This window comes from Oculina patagonica, chromosome 12 (assembly GCF_052425735.1).
Source record: "Oculina patagonica isolate OP01 chromosome 12, crgOcupat, whole genome shotgun sequence".
In the NCBI taxonomy this organism is placed as follows: Eukaryota; Metazoa; Cnidaria; class Anthozoa; order Scleractinia; family Oculinidae; genus Oculina; species Oculina patagonica.
Window position 1 is genome coordinate 31,779,100 of NC_135769.1, and position 20,120 is coordinate 31,799,219.

General features: G+C 37.2%; 3 protein-coding genes across 3 annotated transcripts; all 3 read right to left on the bottom strand.

The window, feature by feature from the left end:
* Positions 1 to 511: 511 nt before the first annotated feature.
* Positions 512 to 1,698, bottom strand: LOC144633550 (adenosine receptor A3-like). The gene has a single exon (XM_078492398.1). It carries the CDS (start codon positions 1,448 to 1,450, stop codon positions 512 to 514), a length of 939 nt encoding a protein of 312 aa, XP_078348524.1. The 5' UTR covers positions 1,451 to 1,698.
* A 3,025-nt stretch (positions 1,699 to 4,723) lies between these two features.
* Positions 4,724 to 5,419, bottom strand: LOC144633551 (uncharacterized). The gene has a single exon (XM_078492399.1). It carries the CDS (start codon positions 5,417 to 5,419, stop codon positions 4,724 to 4,726), a length of 696 nt encoding a protein of 231 aa, XP_078348525.1.
* A 1,395-nt stretch (positions 5,420 to 6,814) lies between these two features.
* On the bottom strand, positions 6,815 to 8,083 carry LOC144633934 (adenosine receptor A3-like). The gene has a single exon (XM_078492864.1). The coding sequence runs from the start codon at positions 7,963 to 7,965 to the stop codon at positions 7,108 to 7,110; it is 858 nt and encodes a 285-aa protein (XP_078348990.1). The 5' UTR covers positions 7,966 to 8,083; the 3' UTR covers positions 6,815 to 7,107.
* Between the last annotated feature and the right edge of the window lie 12,037 nt (positions 8,084 to 20,120).

The window sequence follows — 20,120 nt, forward strand, 5'->3', positions numbered from 1 at the left end:
TTCGCAACTTTTGTTTATGTTTTGGCTTAGAAATGTAAGGGGCTCAAACGTTTCGAAAAACAAAATGGTAGGAAGTAGATTTACAGTTAGTTTGTTTTCCGTTCAAGTACTGCAGACATAATTTTTTGCGTCAATTTTTTTAATTTGCGTCGTTTTTTCGTTCATAACATCTGGCCCGACACGAGAAAATCTGTGAAGTGGTCATACATTTTTCCGAATGGACCAACTTATCGGATCGATGTCGCGGACGCGTCGGATCGCCATTCACATGCTCCGGTTTGCTTCCCGATGTTTCGTAGCCTACAAATCGGCCCAACAAATCGTAGCGTTTAAATTAGCCTCAAAACAAAAGTAGGCCGGTAGTCATGTTCTGACATTATATACATTAAAATGATAATCCTTTTACGTATACAAACAGCAGAAATTGTGTCTGATTGTGTTGCATCGAAATAACTAGCGGATGCCTATTGTTTCGACCGACGTCGATTATTCAGTGTCATAAAACTGCTCTTTAAAGAATATCAGTTCGCTGGATTACTGTCAAGCTACTTACTGCAGTTTTGTTCAACTTTGAGTTTGAATATAGGTTTCGTAATGTGTTTATGACAGCTTGTCGAATGGGTCTTATCTTCCAACAGTAAATAACAGGATTCAGAGAGGAATTAATTCGTAGCAAGGTCTTGAAGTAAATCATCAGACCACTTAAAGCGGTGCTTGGTCCAGTAATTTGCACGACGAATTGCAAAATATACTCAGGCAAACAACAAATCAAAAACACAAGATACACGTAGAATGTACTGACGGCAGACTTCCTCTGTCTGGCAAAATTTGTGGTTTCACCATTCTCTTCTACTTGTTGTACTTGCAGGACTTGAATTTGGATTGTGTGGCGTCGCACAATAAAATAAATGTTGCAATAAATAATTGTTGTACAAATGAAACAAAGACCTAAAACAATTCGGATAACCACACGAGCAATCTTGTCTGAGATCCAGAAAAAGATTATTGGAAAAAATGTACTCAAAACCCAAATTGAGATCACCACAGCAACAACACGCTTGTGAGTCACAAGTTCCTGATATCTGAGATGAAGATGAATAGCTAAGAATCTCTCTACACTTATGGCCACAACACTCAAGAACGAAGCGTTAATAAAAACAAGCGCAACGAAGAGGTACACATTGAGCACGGAAACGAAGGCATTGCCGTTCGTGTTTTGCTGTAACCACATTACATCCTTTGCGACGGACAAAGGTTGAGCCAGTAAACCAACACCAAGATCCGAAACAACAAGACTCAAGAGCAATGTTTTTAAAGTCTTTGCCAACGACGAAGTTTTTCTCATCGCATGGATTGTTAAAATGTTCAACATGATGGCGGTGTAGGATGAGAAGGCGTTGAACACACAATTGACGACGTACGATGAATAGAGCGGGCTAGCTTCACTCATTATACAGCGGGAACTTTAATGAGCAGTATGGAGCGTTGTCACAGTGAAACTAATTGTATCAAAGGCAGAACTTCTGTATGCACACGAAATAATTTGCTGTTTAAGCAGGATGTGAAACTTGTTCAGTAAATGCTTTGTTGCCGTCCTTTTCAGGAGTGACGACATGTATCAAGCGACCATCTGCTTACATGCTAAAATAAATATCAGTCCAACTGACAGGCAATATTTTTTCTTCTTTTCATCGCCATTCCCCTGAAACGGAAAATCAGTAGTAAAAGGCAAAATGGTTTGGGGAGGGCTGAATATCAATTTCATCTGCATAACAACTGCAGTCTGGTTTCGAGTTTCAGAATCGGAATGGACAGATCGCTTTCCAAGAGAACGTAAATACCATTTTAAATTGAATTCAATATTTGCAGAATTTAATTGATTTATTAATTAAAAATGTAAAACAATGCACTGGAAAGTGGAAATGATGTCTGACAACAAAACGGATTCAATCTGGATTCAATTCTGAACACGCATTCAAATGAAGCTCAGATGGCCAAATGTTCCGCATATTCACCTCGCAGCAGTTACTCCAGTTTAACTCAATTCAAGTAGTTAATACACGGAATTCCTTATGTCGACTGCTTATCTCTTTTACTTTATCATAATTAAAATAAAAGCACAGTTGTAAGGGAAACCATTTGATATAAGCGAAACGAAATAGGTAAAGTTCACGGTTGCTTAGATCATATTTCTATGACATTCGGAACAGTTGTCTTGGATCTGTCCATTTAAGAATTTGTTGCTATAAATAGTGACCTAGCTACGGAACAAATTAATTAAGACGATTTTACAGTTTGCTTTGGTTAGTACTCGGAATGTTTATATTTTAAATGAGAAAAGCTAGCATCCACTGCAGGAATCATATTAATTATGCTCTCTGATTTTATAAGCTGGATATCTTAAGCGGTAGTGCGCAGTATTGGCGAAGCTTGGTTTGCTGGGAACAGCGAAAATAAGCGACACCTAGTTGGTTGGGTTTATACTTTAAAAGAGAAAAGCTAACATTCACTGCAGAAATAATATTAATTACGCTAAAAACACATGCTAAAAGACCTTTCAAGTGGCAAGTTATAATTCCTGTTCCCAGTATGCGTTATCCTCGCATTTTTTCCGTATAATTCGAAAAGGGAGCTTACTTTTGCCATGAAAGCGGAATTACGACAGAAACTTAGCTTCCACTTTGGATAAGTTTGATCAAATTATAAAAGAAAAAATCATTTGAATGTATAACATGTCATGTTTCTGTGACAGTTATCTTGGATCTGTCCTTTCAAAAATTATCTGCTTTTATTAGAGTTCTATACGGATGAAGACAGTGGGTTGGACTAAAAAAAACTAGTAAAGTTGGTGCAGAGAGTTGAATAGGTTTGAGAATGTTATATGCTGTAAAAGAAAAAAGCAAGTTTTGATTACTATTGCTGTTCCCCTTTCTCTTGTAGCGTGCGAATATTTCATAGCACGTGATCAACATCTTATTTTTCCTGATAATATTAATACATTGTCAAGCAGATAGGTGAGGAGAAAAACGAAGTTAATATTGTCTTGATGAATCACTAGATTCTCAGAACTGACATTAAATGAAATGTAGAGAAAAAAGTCAGGAGAATTCAAAGGCGCTTTCTGGGGAGCCGGCGAAGCTACGGAAGTTGGAGAAAACCCTGCTGGAAAAAGTGAGTGCAGGGGCAGAAAACCAGTTTCAGTTCTCTGACCTAGGTTCTGTCCTAAGTCCCACAGCGGATTTACTTTTCTCAAGTCAGTTCCTTTGAGCCAGAGCTTCGTTATGGATAACAAAGGCGTCTCCTTTTTTTAACTCGGAAAAGATTTGTAGTGAGCGAAGTCAATTTCACTCCTTCCCTCCTTCCCTCGATTCCTGTTAAACAAAGGCACGTAATGCGTGCAAGTGTTTAAAGGCCTCAAGCGAATTAGACCTGTTCTTTGATTACCTACATTTCTAGTTAAATTACATTATATTAACATGCTTAATTACCAGCCGAAATGTTGTATTGTATATTTCTTGAAATAGACCAAAACTTAATTTTTCCAATGATATTATTTTGCTTAACCTTCTAAATACAGTAAATAAAAATAAAAAAAGAAAACAATTTGCAACGGATAGGAGCTCCATCCCTTGGCCTGCTCGTGATTAGCAGCTTCGTGTCAAGTCAATCAAACTAAGTAAAATGAACTGAAGTGTGGAAAGATTGACATCATTAGTTTTGGCAAATCTTTATTTGTGAGTTTGTTGTTTTCTATTCTTGTTTCATAATAAATCTTTTCGAGTTTACTGGCCACTTTGGTTAAAATAGGAAAATTCCGAGTCTTAGTTTCACTCGTGTCCTGTTAAACATAGGCACGCAATGCGTGCAAGAACTATAAGGCCTCCAAAGAATTAGACCTCTTTCTTTGATAACCTACATTTCTTGTTATATAACGTACTATTAACACGGCTGATCAATAAATAACTGTGGCTCTGTAACAGAGCCGAAATATTGTGCTAAGATTAGTTTTCTTGAAATAAACCAAAACTCATTTTTTTCAATGATATCATTTCTCGGCCTTGCTTTTTTTATTTTGTATTCGAAATTGTCAGATGGTTCTGCATTACACTGAACAATAAATGATATTTATAGCGAAATGACTTAAAAACAATCGTTTGAAAATAATAATAATTAAAAACATTTCGATATACAATTAAGTATAAAAATAAGCGAAAATAAGCCACGACGTTTCGAACTCATCTTGAGTTCATTAGATAAGAAGATAAGAATAAGTAGAAAAGTAGATAAGAATAAAACAACGGTCGAGTTTAAGTTTTAAATGCAAATAGAGGTGATAGAGTATATTAGAATATTTTAAAAGAAGTGTTTCGCGGTCATTAGCGTTCACAGTGTTAGTACGTGCGGTATTTAATTAGGTAAATACTTTCGAACGTATTGAGTCCGCCTGCGTGTTTAGTACTGGTTTTCTCTCTCGAATTAAAAGCATTTCGTTCACTAAACAATCCAGTTTCCCTTGGCATTTCTTTAAAACGGAAAACATTTTTCTTATGTCAGGACTCTCGAAACCGTGGATTTCTTTTAAGTGCTTGCCAATTACTGAGGTTTGGTGTTCCTCTATGCGCTGATGAAGATGTCGTGTGGTGTCACCCACATAATCAGCATCACACTGATCACATTTAAATGAATAAACAACGCATTGATTGTTCACCAAAGCAGGCTTCTCCTATTGTAACTTCAGCTTGTCGCCGATCTTAGCACTTGTGTAAACCGGTTGTAGCTCAGTTCCAATTTTCTTACTAAGATCTTTCAGCTGTTTGCGTACTGTGTCAGCGGATTTCTGATCTTTGAAAGGTAGGGTAATCCGCACGGGTTTGTTTGTTTCTCGGTCAGCCTCAAAGATTTCACCACAGGGTTGGGCTACAGAATTGACAAACGTTGCAATTGTCGAGTTGATGAGGTTAAGTGGGTACTTGAGCTTTACAAACATCCGTTTGAATTGTTCACATTCAACTGCAAAAGACTCCTTTGACGATGAGAGACGGTATGCCCGGTTAAGCATGGCTTTCAATAGGGATCTTTTGTAACGCTGATCAACGTGGCTCTGGTAATGAAGGAGTAAGCCAGTATTTGTTGGTTTCCGATAAACGCTCGTTGTTAGTTGGCAGTCTATTTTCTCAATCATCATACCGAGGAACGGCAGCTTGTTGTTCTCGGCAATCTCCATTGTGAATCGTATACATGGATGGCATTCATTTAAAGTAGAGAGGAAGGATGTTGGAGCTGGTACATTGGCCATTGTTGCTAACGTGTCGTCAACGTACCGTTTGTAAAATCCTGGTAACTTGTTCTCACGTTCTAATTTGTCCTCAATAGAGCACAGTAAGGCATTTGCCATAAGAGGTCCAAGGGGTAACCCCATGACAACCCCGTCAACTTGCTCGTACAGTCTGCCTTCGAACTGGAAGAGCTGGTCTTTTGTGGCTAATCTTAAAAGTTCGGTCAGATCTGATTTCGTGATGTCAAGGTTGTGAGTTTCGTTGAACCAGTTGTTGGCGAATGCTTTCTCAGCTAGAATCTTGATAGTTTCGTTAAGTGGTAAGTTGGTGAACAAAGACGATACGTCGTAAGATACCAAGATGTATCGGAAATGGTGTGCTGATTTACTGCTAGTGGCTTGAGTTTGTCATCAAGCCATTTAGCCAGGGCGTAATTGTAGGTCCCTGTCGCGGATAGGATCGGTCGCATTGATAGCTGCTGTTTGTGAGTCTCTGGGAGACCATAAAGATGGGCCAGGCGGGAGCCTTTACGACAAACTGTGTCAGCGACTGACCTGTTTTGGAAGGATTTTCCGGACGACAGATTCGAGGTGTTTTTCTTTTTGCAGCAGTGGATGATAGTATTTAGGAGGTCGGCCACTCGTACTTGATCTTTCTGTGCTTACATAAATGAACTCTTGGATGTGTCATTGATGGATGCATCATTTAGTAGACGAATGTAAATACTATTCTGTCTTATTCATGACCACCACACCAGATCCTCGAATCTGACACCTCGAATCTGTCGTCCGGGAAAATCCTTCCAAAACAGATCGCTGACACAGTTTGTCATTTAAACATTTAAACGTATAACATGTCATGTTTCTGTGACAGTCTGAACAGTTGTCTTGGACCTGTCCATTCAAACATCTGCTTGTTCTATACGGATAAAGACCATAAAGTGAAGATGCTTGGATTAAAAAAAAAGATGAGTAATAAAGTTGGTGCAGAGAGTTGGATGATCGAGCTCGTTTACATACTGTAGAAAAGAAAAACCCGATGTGATTCAACATCTTATTTCTCCTGATAATATCAATACATTGTCAAGCAGACAGGTGAGGAGAAAAACAAAGTTAACAGTCTCAAGAAGCCGAATACGGCTTTCTTCGCGTTGTGTTTCGTGTGGGCTTTCAAAACGGTGGATGTTGGAGAAAATCTGCTGAGCAAACGGGATACTTCTGAAAGTTTTCACGAGAACTCACTTTCCTCGGTGGAATTTATCTGTTTCTTTTCTCGGCGGCAGAAATTGGTGTGCGAGCCCGAATGTACATGGTTCTATCGCTTCTCCTTTTCTTCAAGAACTGATCCAATATACGTGTCTCTAAATTAAAAGTAAAGACAATAAAGGAACGGAAAGAAATCAAGAGGCGAAATCGTAGTCGGCTGAACCCGCCCTCCGAGTGGAAATTTAATACCTGCTTGTCAGGTTTGGTTGGATGTGGCTAGTCCTAGCCACTACATTAAACATGGGGAGAAAACAATTTAAAAGGACACTTCCTTCTTGCAACTTTTATTTACTTTATAACAAATACTCTAAAAAATAAGTAAAACCAAAGTAAGTAAGAGGATAGACGTTCCTGACAATAAAAACCACATTACATAATCTTTTTACGTACATAAACGAGGGAAAGTCTTTTTGATATACGTACAAGTTATGCTGCTTCAGAAACTTTGAATAACTAAAAGATTAGTGGCCCGACCGAGATGAACTGTTAGTGGTAATATCCTTCATAAAGTGCCCTTAAAAACCGTGTTAGTTCGCCTGATCGCTCTTCAGTTGCTGTGACTTTGTTTAGTTCTGACTTGGTAATATATTTTGCAGCATTTCCATGATAGCATGTCGAATGTGCCTCATTTTCCAACAATAAATAACAGGATTCAGAGAGGAATTAAAAAACGCCAGGGTCTTAAAGTAAAGTAGCAGACCAAGTAAAGTAGTACTTGTTCCAGAGATCAAAATGGCAATTCCAGCGCAATACTCTGGCAAACAGCAAACCAAAAATACAAGATATATGTAAAATGTACTTATGGCAGATTTAGTTTGCGTGGAAACATTTGCCATTTCACCATTCTGTGCTACTTGTAGTACTTGCAGGGCTTGAATTTGGTTTGTGTGGCGTCGCACAGTAAAATAAATTATGAAATATATAATTGTAGTAGAAATGAAACAAAGACCTAAGTTGACAATGATAACCACGTTTGCAATTTCCGCTGAACTCAACCAAAAAATTAATGGAAATAATAGACTTAAAACCCAAATTGAGACCACCGCAGCAACAACACGCTTGTGAGTCACAAGTTCCTGATATCTGAGATGAAGATGAATAGCCAAGAATCTGTCTACACTTATGGCCACAACACTCAAGAACGAAGCGTTACCAAATATCACTGTGAAGATGTTATACGCGGTGAACGTGGATTGAGTACGACTGACCATCACTGCGATGTACAAAGGTTGAGCCAGTAAACCAACACCAAGATCAGAAACAGCAAGACTCAGGAGCAATGTTTTTAAAGTCTTTGGCAACGACGAAGTTTTTCTCATCGCGTGGATTGTTACAATGTTCAACATGATGGCGGTGTAGGTTGAGAAGGCGTTGAACACACAATTAACGATGAACGACGAATAGAGCGGGTCGGCTTTATCCATTTTAAAACAGGAACTATAGTTAGAAACAGCGAGTGATATTCCAGTAAAAATTTACCGTAGGCTGAGGTGCGCACGAGATTGTTTGATCTTCAAAGATGTAAGGCTTGTTTAAATGCTGTTTTACTACTTCCTGTCTAGGACTAATAAATGCGGGTACTAAACAACCGTCTGTTTTCTTTTTGTATACTCATTTAAATTAATCATTTAGTTTTCGTTTTTCGTATCACTATTGCCAAGAGAACAAAGACAACTAATAAATAATTTTAAAAATGCATATTTTTGACGTTTAAGGAAAAAAAAAAACGAGCGTCTAATTTATCGTTTGTCATTAAAGTAAAAGTTAGAAAAAGTTGCTGAATAAAAAATTAAAATTTGAATACCAACGAAAGTCTCCTTTTGATATTCGGAATTGGAATGAAAGTTCGCTTTGCTCACAAAACGTAAATTACATTTTGAACGAGTTCAATTTTGAAGAACATTTATTAAACAACTCATTGGCAAAAGAAAACGGATGGCTATTTTGAACACGCATTCTAATGAAGCTCAGATGGTCATAAATTCTGCAAATTATTTCGCCCCAGTTATTCCAGTTTAATTAAACCACTCCATTCTTGACGTCTACTGCGCTCATCTGTTAAACTTTACCGTAATTAAAACAAAACTATTATTGCAAGTCAAACTGCTTGTTCTAGAAGTGATGATTAAAGCTCTGCCGTATAATAACTGTCGATTTGAAAATTTATTGCGTTGAATAGGGTTCTACGGATAAAGACAGAATCATTGTTGGACTGAAAAATAAATAAGTATGAGTTCTTACACTGAGTTAATAACAGTCAGGAACACGTTTATTCTTTAAAAGAGATAAACTGGAATTCACTGCAGAAATAATATCAACTGCACGCTAAAGAAAACACCTGCTAATAGAATTTGACAGGTTAGAATTCAGGCCGCTTTTACAGGTTTTCGCCGTCCTTTTATCGTATTATTATTTTTCAGGAAAGTTCATTTCCGCCAGAAAACCGAAATTACGATCAAAACCTCGCTAATTCCTTTTGAATACGTTGAATTGATTTATATAAAATATCTCATTTGGATGTATACAGTTTTACTGGAAAACCGTTTTGTTGACCGTTTATATTAATGCACGCATTATATTGTAGCCAACAGATGGTCACATGTTCAGCAGCTTCCTATTTTAGTCCGCATAAAGGGCTGCAGTTTTTAAATAACACGTAAAACTACAGTTACACGTTATCAAAAAAGAATAAAACTTTATCATAATTTTAAAAGAAAACTATTGCTGCAGAAAAATGATTTGTGGTAACTGAACAACAGTAAATGTGTCCTCTAAACGTGATCATTCTTTGTGGGTATTTGTCGTTTCCACGCGTCATGTTTCTGTGACAGTCTTTGAGTAGAGTTCTACTGATTAAGAACGAAGGTTGGACTAGAATATGAGTAATAAAGTTGGTACAGTGAGTTAGTCAGGAGTACGTTTATACTGTAGAAAAGAAAAGCATGTTTTGACTACTTTTGGTGTTTGCTTTCTCTTGTCGCGTGCGAATATTTCACAGCAAGTGATCAACATCTTATTTCTCCTGATAATATCAATACATTGTCAAGCAGACAGGTGAGGAGATAAACAAAGTTAATATTGTCTTGATGTAAAGCAAATTCTGATAACAAAGAAATATATAGGGAAACACAACATGGAAAATATTATCAAGTTCAATTTTGTGGAACTTAGACTAACTTATTTAAACGAAACAGTGTTCAAATTTTTAATACGAGAGAACGGATGGCGTTTTAACATGCATTAGTATAAATTCACCGTTGTCTATTGTTAATTATAATGAAGCTCAGTTGCCGAGTGGTAAAATGTTCCGCAAATTAACTTCACCGCAGGTTTTTCAATTTAGCACAGAAAATTGGTTGCCACACCAGATTCTTGACATTTGCTGCGCTCATCTGCTAAACTGCAAAAGAAACTGTTTGTTCTAAAAGTAGAACATGATGATTAAAGTCTTTTGCTGCTTAATTAAGCATCTATGCGTGATGTTTCTGTGACAGCCTAATTGTCTTGGCCTGTCCATTTGAAAAATAATTGTTTTGAATAGAGTTCTAGGGATAGAGACAGAAATTTAAACTAAGCAAAAATAAGCAATGAGTTGTTACACAAAGTTAAACAGAAGTGAGTTTATTCTTTAAAAGGAAAAACAGGAATTCGCTGCAGAAATAATATTTACTTCACGCTAAAGAAAACATCTGCTAATGTATTTCTTTCTCATTTTTTCCGTATTACTATTTGTAAAGAAGTTCACTTTCGCCAGAAAACCTTAATTACGACAAAAACTGAGCTTTGAGTTTGGATTAATTTTATTAAATAAAAACTCCTTTGGATATGTAAATTTGCAATGGAAAACCGTTTAGTGATTGTTTTATACGCGCATTCTAACAAGGCTCAGATGGCTAAGTCTTCCGCAGTTGTTTCAGTCCAGGCAGCCTTGAGAGTACAGTTATTTCAAGTTAGCACCCAAATTTAGCTTATACATTATTCTAAACTACTGTTGCGAGGCAAAATATTTTTCCTCGGCTTTTACGGCAGTTCATGTGTCATTTAGATCAGTGCTGTTTGCTTATTTGCTTCTCCGCGTTATGCATGTTTCAGTGACAGCCTGAACACTTTTTTGATTACAAATACCCTAGTTGAACTGGACTGAGTAAAACAAAGGTACACTTTGATACACTGGTAGTTATTTTGTCATTTAGTTGATCGCAATCAACTGCAATCGACACCTCAAAGCGATTCCATCGTGAGACACTTCAGAAACTATAAGTAGCTCAGAGAAATTTAGAGTCTCGTCCGAGATTAACTGGGAGTTGAAATAACATTCATAAAAGTGCTCTTCAAGTACATAAGTTTGCTGGATCACTATCTAGTAATTGTTGGTTTGATTAGTTTTGTCTCGGCAACATATTTCGCAGTATGTCCATGATAGCGTGTCGAATGTGTCTCATCTTCCAACAGTAAATAACAGGATTTAAGGATGAGTTAAGAAGGACCAGAGTCATGGAGTAAAGCCACATGGACATTTCATTTAAAGCGGGCTTTGGTGCAGGGAAGATACTGGCAACTAAAATACAATAATTTGGCAAATAACAAAGCAAAAACGCAAGATATACGTAGAATGTACTAAAGACAGATTTTCTTTGCCTAGTAATATTTGAAAATTGTTCTACTTGTTCTACTTGTTGTACTTGTTGTACCTGCAGGGCTCGCATTTGGTTTGTGTGGCGTCGCAAAGCAAAATAAATTCTGAAGTAAACAACTGATGTACAAATGAAACAAAAACCTTGAATGCTGATGTCGACAAGTCTGACGGTATCGACTGCTCGGATCCAAAGCCAAATCGATGAAAGAAATGGACTTAAAACCCATATTGAGGTCACAACCGCAACAACACGCTTGTGAGTCACAAGTTCCTGATATCTGAGATGAAGATGAATAGCCAAGAATCTGTCTACACTTATGGCCACAACACTCAAGAACGAAGCGTAAACAAATACCGTAGCGATTATGTTAAGCGCCGTGCGCGTGGAAAAAGTGGGACTGACCATCCATGCGATGTACAGAGGTTGAACCAGTAAACCAACACCAAGATCAGAAACAGCAAGACTCAGGAGCAATGTTTTTAAAGGATTTGGCAACAACGTAGTTTTTCTCATCGCATGGATTGTTACAATGTTCAACATGATAGCGGTGTAGGATGAGAAGGCGTTGAACACACAATTAGCGATGATTACGTCTTTCATTATATTGCTAGAACTTCAGGAAGAAACAGCAAACGATCTTACGTTAAAATTGTACCGTAAGCTGAGCTTTGCACGAGACTGTTTGATCTTTAAAGATTTGCAACTTGTTTCAATGGTCTGTTAGTTCTTCCGTTCTAGAACTAATAAATGTGTGACCATTTTCATGTGTATTTACTCATTTTTGTTTATAATACTTTTCGTTTTCGCATCACTACTTCCCGGAAAACGCAACAAACTTGTTTACACAGCTTAAGGTGGATTTCCACTGACGCGTAAATATTTACGTACGTAAAACGTGCGTAAAAAAAGATACGTAGGCAAATTTCCACTGTCGCGTAAAAAGTAATAAAAAGTGTTTCCTTTTTACGCGCGTTGAACGTGCGTAAATGCTCGCCATACTGAATTATCAAGTTGGTGAATAGAGTGCGTGATTGTCGGCCATATTGGAGAAGTGAAACAATAAGTTGTTTTTCCTTTGGGAAAAAATCATTAACATTTTTATGCAAATATCTTGTTGTTTGACTCTTCCAACATGGCTGCCAATAAATTGGTTTCGATCATATCTAAATGAAAGGCTTCAGTTGGTATCTATAGGTAACAAAGAATCCCCTACTGCTTGTGTTCGTCATGGTGTTCCTCAGGGCTCAATTCTGGGTCCCTTGCTTTTCATCGCTTTCATTAATGATCTTCCGCTACATGTGAGCTCTGCTCAGATTGACTTATATGCAGACGACACAACAGTAACCTCCACCGCTAACTATGGTTCCGTTGATTTCTTACAAAGCTCACTGACTACAGCGATTTCTGAAGTCGACCAATGGGCAACAGCAAATAAACTTCCTCTTAATGAGAGCAAGACAAAAGTGCTTGCCGTCACTGGTAAGCGACTTTCAACCAGAATTAGCCAGGACCTTGCTATTGCTGTTAATGGAAAGCAACTTGAAAATGTCCAATGTGCAAAGCTTTTGGGTCTAGAGATCGACCATGAACTAACATTTATCCCTCATGTGGACAAAATATGTATAAAACTGTCGCAGCGGATAGGAATTTTAAAGAGCATCAAATGCTGCTTACCTTTAAAACATAGACTATTTTACTATAACACCATGATTAGACCGATTATAGATTACGTGAGCGTGGTTTGGACCAGCTGTGACAAACATACCCTCACACGTGTTCTAAAACTGCAGAAGAGGGCTGCAAGAGTAATTCTAGATGCCGATCGCCAAGCGAACTCTGTCAAACTGTTTAATAGACTTAACTGGATACCATTTACCGAACAGGCTAAACTAAGTAAGTGCTGCATTATATACAAGCGTTTACAGGGGCATGTACTCACCTATCTGAAAAGCTTACTTAAGCTTACTAGCGAGACTCATTCACGAAATACAAGATATGCCAATTTTAATATTGTTCATCCAGTTATAAAACGATTAACTGAAGGTGGCAGAACTTTTACCGTGACTGCTTGTAAAGAATGGAACAGCCTACCCCTATCTATGCGAAAATTGTCAACAATTAAAGCTTTTAGGAACTCTCTTTGGAAGAGAATTTTTAAAGAACAGCAGTTTTTAAATCATTTTATTCTGTAATTTAGTTACACTTTTACTCTTTTTACCTTTTTAATATTTTATCTCGTATTTCTTGTATTTTTATTTTTATTCGTAATATTTCATAGTTTTAGTTTATCCATAGTTTTAATATTCGTATTGTTCTGCGTATTTTTATATTTTATTGTAAATAATTATTGAGGGCCACTGGTTTGTTAGTGTTTTTATGCTATTTTAGTGCTACCCTCGTTAAATAAAGACTTTAAATAAAGACTTTACCTGCCATGAAAACACTTTGTACCACACGCTAGAAAAAGAAATGCGTGAATATGAACAAGAGGCATTTTATAAACTGCTTCCGAAAGACACCATCAAGTAAAAGAAGATTTGAGGCGACCTTCCCGGATTCCCGGTTCAAAGCCTACGTGACCTGACGCCAGGCGTTTTCTTTCACTACTGCGTTCGTGTAATTTGGTTCTGTAGCCAGTTCTATAGATTATTTCTTGAAATGTTAAGACTTTCTCGATGAGAAGTGTTTCTACATCTGAATATTTTCCCAAGTAAATCGATGGGCGATTTAAAACAAAATGGTTTTCCACATGGTAAGTGGTGTCATGTGACGAAATCCAAAAGTATGATTGGGTAAATCGTTGCGTAACCGCAGACAACCGCGAAAAAGTTGAACTCGGTTCAACTTTTTTCAAAACCCCCCAAATCGCTACGTGCGTAAACGTGCGCGTCACGTGCGTAAATACCTGGAAAAAAACGTGGCATTGGAAATTGGACAACGTAAATTCGACGCACGTAATCGCGCGCGTAAAATTTCATTTTACGTACGTTTATAATTTTTACGCGCGTTAACGTGCGTAAACAAAAACGCGACAGTGGAAATCCACCTTTATTCGAGAAACGTTGTCGGGAAAATCTGAAGCACAGAAGTGCACGCGACAAGACAGAAAGGTGGTCTGGGTAGTCACTTGAATTTTGCATATGGGCCTAAAGGAAGTATACAAGTTTGTATTTTTGCACGTAAAGATTTTGTCTATCCTCTCAGGAGTCCTTATTCTGCAGCTTTACTTTTACTGTCGCATGTCATGAGTGTTCAAACATTCTTCTAAAATTCAGCGTGGCTAAAAGTATCTTGTTTCCACATGTCCGAAAGAGAAAGAAAACGTGAAAATTCGCGTTTGTCATGTCGCCGTCTTATTAGTATCCAGCACGTGCACTACCTTTCGGTCTTGTCGGGTGCACTTTTATGACGTTCAAGGGAAAAATCGATGGTCTTATTTATCGTTTGTCATAAAAAGGGAAGATTAGCCGGAAAAATCAGAATCAGAGAAATTTAGTGGTGAACTTTTTTTAAATTAAACACGCAAAACCAGTTATCGGTACTTTGAAAAAGACTTTCTCATGATTATAGAATAAAACTGTGTCGAAAATTATTGCAAAAGGCAAACCATTTGTGATTGCGACGGTAAATGTGTCATTTGAACTTGAACATCCTTTGTGGTTATTGACCTGTACACAAATATAAGTTGCTTTGAGTACATTTCTACGGATTAAAAGAAGATTGAACTAAAATATGCGTAGGTAGTTGGTACAGACGAAGGAATCATAACTACTTAAAAGAAAAACACGATTCATGTGATTATGACTGGTGTTTGCTTTCTCGTGCCGCGTGTGAATATTTCACAGCTAGTGATCAACATGTTATTTCTCCTGATAATATCAACACATTGTCAAGCAGACAGGTGAGGAGAAAATCAAAGTTAATATTGACTTGATAAATCACTAGATTCTCTGAACTACCATTAGAAGAAAAAAATAGGAATAAATTAGGGGCAGTTCTTAAGCTTTCGCGTTGCGTTACGTGTAAATTTTTAGTGTTGAAGAAAAAAATCTGCTAAGCAAGGTAAGTGCAGAAAGAGGGCCTGTTTACACCACGACAGAGAAATTTGGGTACGGACCCGTCAGAAAATTGGTCCGGATCTGACCACTTTTGTAGAGAAACAGTTAAATCAAAACGGGGCCTCAGGCGCCTAGGCGCGTTTACACGACAGAGGAAATGAGGTACGGACAATCAAAAAATTGTCCGGACCAAACCGCTTTTGTAGAGAAACAGTCAAATCAAAACGGGGTTATAGCCGCCTATGGCCCCGTTTTGATTTAACTTTTTCTCTACAAAAGCGGTGAGTTCCGGTCCAATTTTTTGACTGGTCCGTATCCAAATTTTTTTGTCGTGTAAACGCGCCTAAATTATATGGCCCCGATTTGATGTTTCTCTTCAAAGGTGATTACGTCGGAACCAATTTTTTGACGTGTCCGTACCCAAATTTTTCTGTCGTGTAAACGCGCCTTACGTCCCCGTTTTGATTATGACTGTTTTTCTACAAAAGTGGTCAAGTCCGGACCAATTTTCTGACGGGTCTGTACTAATTATCTCAGTCGTGTAAACGCGCCTTAATCAGCAATTAATTAATATCAATTAATTAGTTATTCCTGTGAGAAGGGGGTGGGGAGCACCTGACCTTGCGCCCTTGGTAAAACGGGAAGTTTACCAATGTTATTTGAAAAGCTTCCTTGACTGAAAATCTGAACTCGAGTGTCGACAATAGGGGGAATTCTTCTTCCGGATGTAGCTTGTCACATGATTTATTGGTTTGCATCATGTCAAAATCGAAATGCATCACGATCGGTCTTTCAACAATTAAGTAAACATAACAAGTAAACATAAAGCAGCCTTTTTAAATTAAAATTAAACTCATTTGACTTATTTTCAAACGAAGTTATTATTATTATGTCAATTTATTGGCCATATTGCATTTTTACTGCCCTTTGAGTCTCTGAGTTCTTTTCAGAACAGAGGGGCTAAATGGGTCTCTATAAAATTGAAAAAAAAAACTGAAATGGGAACAGAAATAATGGAGACGCAAATTAATTTAATTCTAGACACGGAATAGTCAACAAACCGCTCATTGAGTGGAAATGCAATACGTGCCTGTCAGGTTTAGATGGACGTGACAAATCTACCGCACTACCTTGTAACATGGAAGAAAAATACTTCAAAAAGACATGTTCTTTTTGCAAATTTAAGTTACATGTATCTTGTAACGAATTGCACGAGAAGAAGCTGAATAAAACAATAGTAGGCCAGTATTGGTTCTGACATTATAAACATTTATGTTGTTCCTTTTTTACATATATAAACAAAGGAAAATATATAATATACATAGACTATGTTTCAGATCAGAAACTTGAAATAACTAAAACTTTAGCGTCTCGACCACGATGAACTGTTAGTGGTCATATCTTTCATAAAAGTATTCCTTAAGATGTATTAGTTCGTTTGATGTATTAGTTCGTTTTTGACTGTAGCATAGTTCAGTTTTGGCTTGGGAGTATATTTCGCAGTATGTCCATGATAGCGTATCGAATGTGTCTCATCTTTCAACAGTAAATAACAGAATTCAGAGACGAATTAAGAAACATCTGGGTCCTTAAATACAGCCACAGATTATTCAAGGCGATGCTTGGTCCAGTGAGCATACTGGCAATAAAAGCGCAATAGTTTGGCAAACAACCAACCAAAAACACAAGATGTACGTAGAATGTACTGACGGCAGATTTTCTCTGCCTCTCAGCATTTGCCATTTCAACATTCTGTGCTACTTGTACTTGCAGGGCTTGAATTTGGTTTGTGTGGCGTCGTACAGCAAAATAAATTCTGCAATAAACAGTTGTTGTGCAAATGAAACAAAGTCCAAAAATAATAACGATTACCACTGCAGCAACATAGACTGAAATCCGCAGAAACATAAATGAAGAGAATACACTTAAAATCCAAATTGAGATCACCACAGCAACAACACGCTTGTGAGTCACAAGTTCCTGATATCTGAGATGAAGATGAATAGCCAAGAATCTGTCTACACTTATTGCCACAACACTCAAGAATGAAGCATGAGTAAATATAAGTGCGACGATGTTGAACGCGCTGTATTTGGAATGAGTAGGACTGACAATCACTGCGATGTACAAAGGTTGAACCAGTAAACCAACACCAAGATCAGAAACAGCAAGACTCAGGAGCAATGTTTTCAAAGGCTTTGGCAACGACGTAGTTTTTCTCATTGCGTGGATTGTTACAATGTTCAACATGATGGCGGTGTAGGATGAGAAAGCGTTGAACACACAGTTAGCGATGTATGATGAATAGAGTGAGCTAGTTTCATCCATTTTATAACAGTAACTATAGTTAGAAACAGCGAGTGATATTTCAGTAAAAATTTACCGTAAGCTGAGTTGCGTTTTAGAAAGATTGATCGTTAAACACGTAAAGCTTGTTCAAATGCTATATTACTACTTCCTGTCTAGGACTAATAAATGCGGGAGCTAGACTACCGTCTGTTTTCATTTTTTGCATACTCAATTAAATTAACGAATAAAGTTTTCGTTTTTCGCATCACGTTTGCCCTGGAAACTAAAACAACTAGTAAAAAAATAGAAAAACGTATCTCTTTGAAGTTTAAGGAAAAAGAAATCGAGCGTCTAATATATCGTTTGTCATAAAATTGAAAGTTAGAAAAAGTTGCTGAATATTAATTAGAATTTGAATAACAACGAACGTCTCGTATTTATATTCGGAATTGGAATGGGGAAGTTCACTTTTCCCACAAAACATTCAAAACTGAGTTCGATTTAAAGAACGTTTATTAAACAACTCATTGGCAATAGAGTTTTACGAGAAAACGGATGGCTATTTTGAACACTGACGCATTCTGAATGAAGCTCAGATGGTCAAATGTTTTGCAAATTATTTCGCCGCTGTTATTCCAGTTCAATAAAAACACTGAATTCTTGACGTCTACTGCGCTCATCTGCTAAACATTATCATAATTAAAACAAAATTATTATTGCAAGTCAAACTGCTTGTTCTAAAAGTGATGGTTAAAGTTCTTTATCGCATAATAATTAAGCTTCTGTGCGTCATGTTTCTGTGACAGCCTCAATTGTGTTAGACTGTCGATTTGAAAATTTATTGTGTTGAATAGAGTTCTAGGGATGAAGACAGAAAATTTGGACTGAAAAATAAATACGTATACTTATACTGAGTTAATTACTGCCAGGAACACGTTTATTCTTAAAAAATTAACTGTATGAATAATAATATCTACACGCGACAAAAAACCTGCTAACAGAATTTAACAGGTTAAAATTCCTGCCGCCTTTACACGGTTTTCGCCGTCCCTTTTCTGTATTATTATTTTTCAGGAAAACGAAATTACGATCAAAACCTTATTTATTCCTTCTGAATACGTTGGATTGATTTATATAAAATATCTCATTTGGATATATACAGTTTTACTGGAAAACCGTTTTGTTGACCGTTTATATTAATACACGCATTTTAATGTTAGTAGCTAACAGATGGTCAAATGTTCCGCAGCTTCCTATTTTAGCCTGCATAAAAGGCTACAGTTATTTAAATTAAACACGCAAAACAAGTTACACATTATCAAAAAGAATAAAACTTAATCAAAATTATAGAATAAAACTATTGCTGCAGGCAAATCATTTGTGGTAACAGCAATAAATGGGTCAGTTGAACGTGAACATCCTTTGTGGTTATTGGCCGTTTTTACGCGTCATGTTTCTCTGACAGCCTGAACAGTTGTCTTCAGTTGTCTTCGACCTGTACATTTTAAAAGGTTAAACTAAAATATTAAAAATAAGCAAGAGAGGATGAGTCCCCTTATCCTCTCTTGAAATAAGCTGGTACAGTGAGTAAGACAGGAGTTTATAATTTAAAAAAAAAAACACGATGTGATTACGACTTGTGTTTACTTACTCTCAGTCGCGTGCAAATATTTCACAGCGAGTGATCAACATCTTATTTCTCCTGATAATATCAATACATTGAAAGTAGTCAGGTGAGGAGAAAAACAAAGTTAATATCTTGATGTATCACCGGATTCTCAGAACTGACATTAAAAGGAAATATACAGGAATAAATTAGGGGAATTCTGAAGCTTTTGTCACGTTGCGTTGGTGTGCGCTTTCAAAACAAAGGAGGCTGGAGTAAAGTGTGCTGAACAAGGTGAGTGCAAGTGCAAGAAAGCAGAAAAACGAGTAGGATCTCTTGACCGTTTTTACAAGAACTCACTTCCCTCAGTGGAACATCCATTTGCACAATCCCTTTAAAAAGAAAAGTAATGTGCAAACCCGATTGTTTTACAAATGCGCAGCTAAAAATTAGGTAGAAAAGGAAAGGAACAAACGGTAAATTTTATATAGGGGGAAGTCACCAACCCGCTGCCTGTTGGATTAGGCTAGTTCTTGTTCTTCAAGTTAACATTGTCTTGATGTGTCACCAAGTTCTCAGAACTAAAAAATGTGGAGCAAAGAGTTGGAGAATACGAATTCTTCGCACTGTTTCGTTTTCGCCTTTAAAACAAAGGAGCTGGAGGAGAAAACTGCTTATCAAGGTAACGTAAAAGATCCCCCCGGGAAAGGGGGCTTATGTCGTTTTGAAACCTTTTGAGGTGGCGAAGGGGAAGTAGAAGCTTAATATAGAGGGGGCTAATTATAGAGACGGGGGCTTATTTCAAACCATAAATAAATTAGGGCACATATAAAAGTAATAAAGTGGACTTTCTACTCTTTTAGTGCTGTTTAGTAACACATTTTCGCACAAAACTAACAATATATAATGAGTGTGGTGCATGAATGAGTATAAAGGTCTAACATTACTTTGTTTTCTTGTTCAAGTGATTGTGATGATCCATCCTTTAG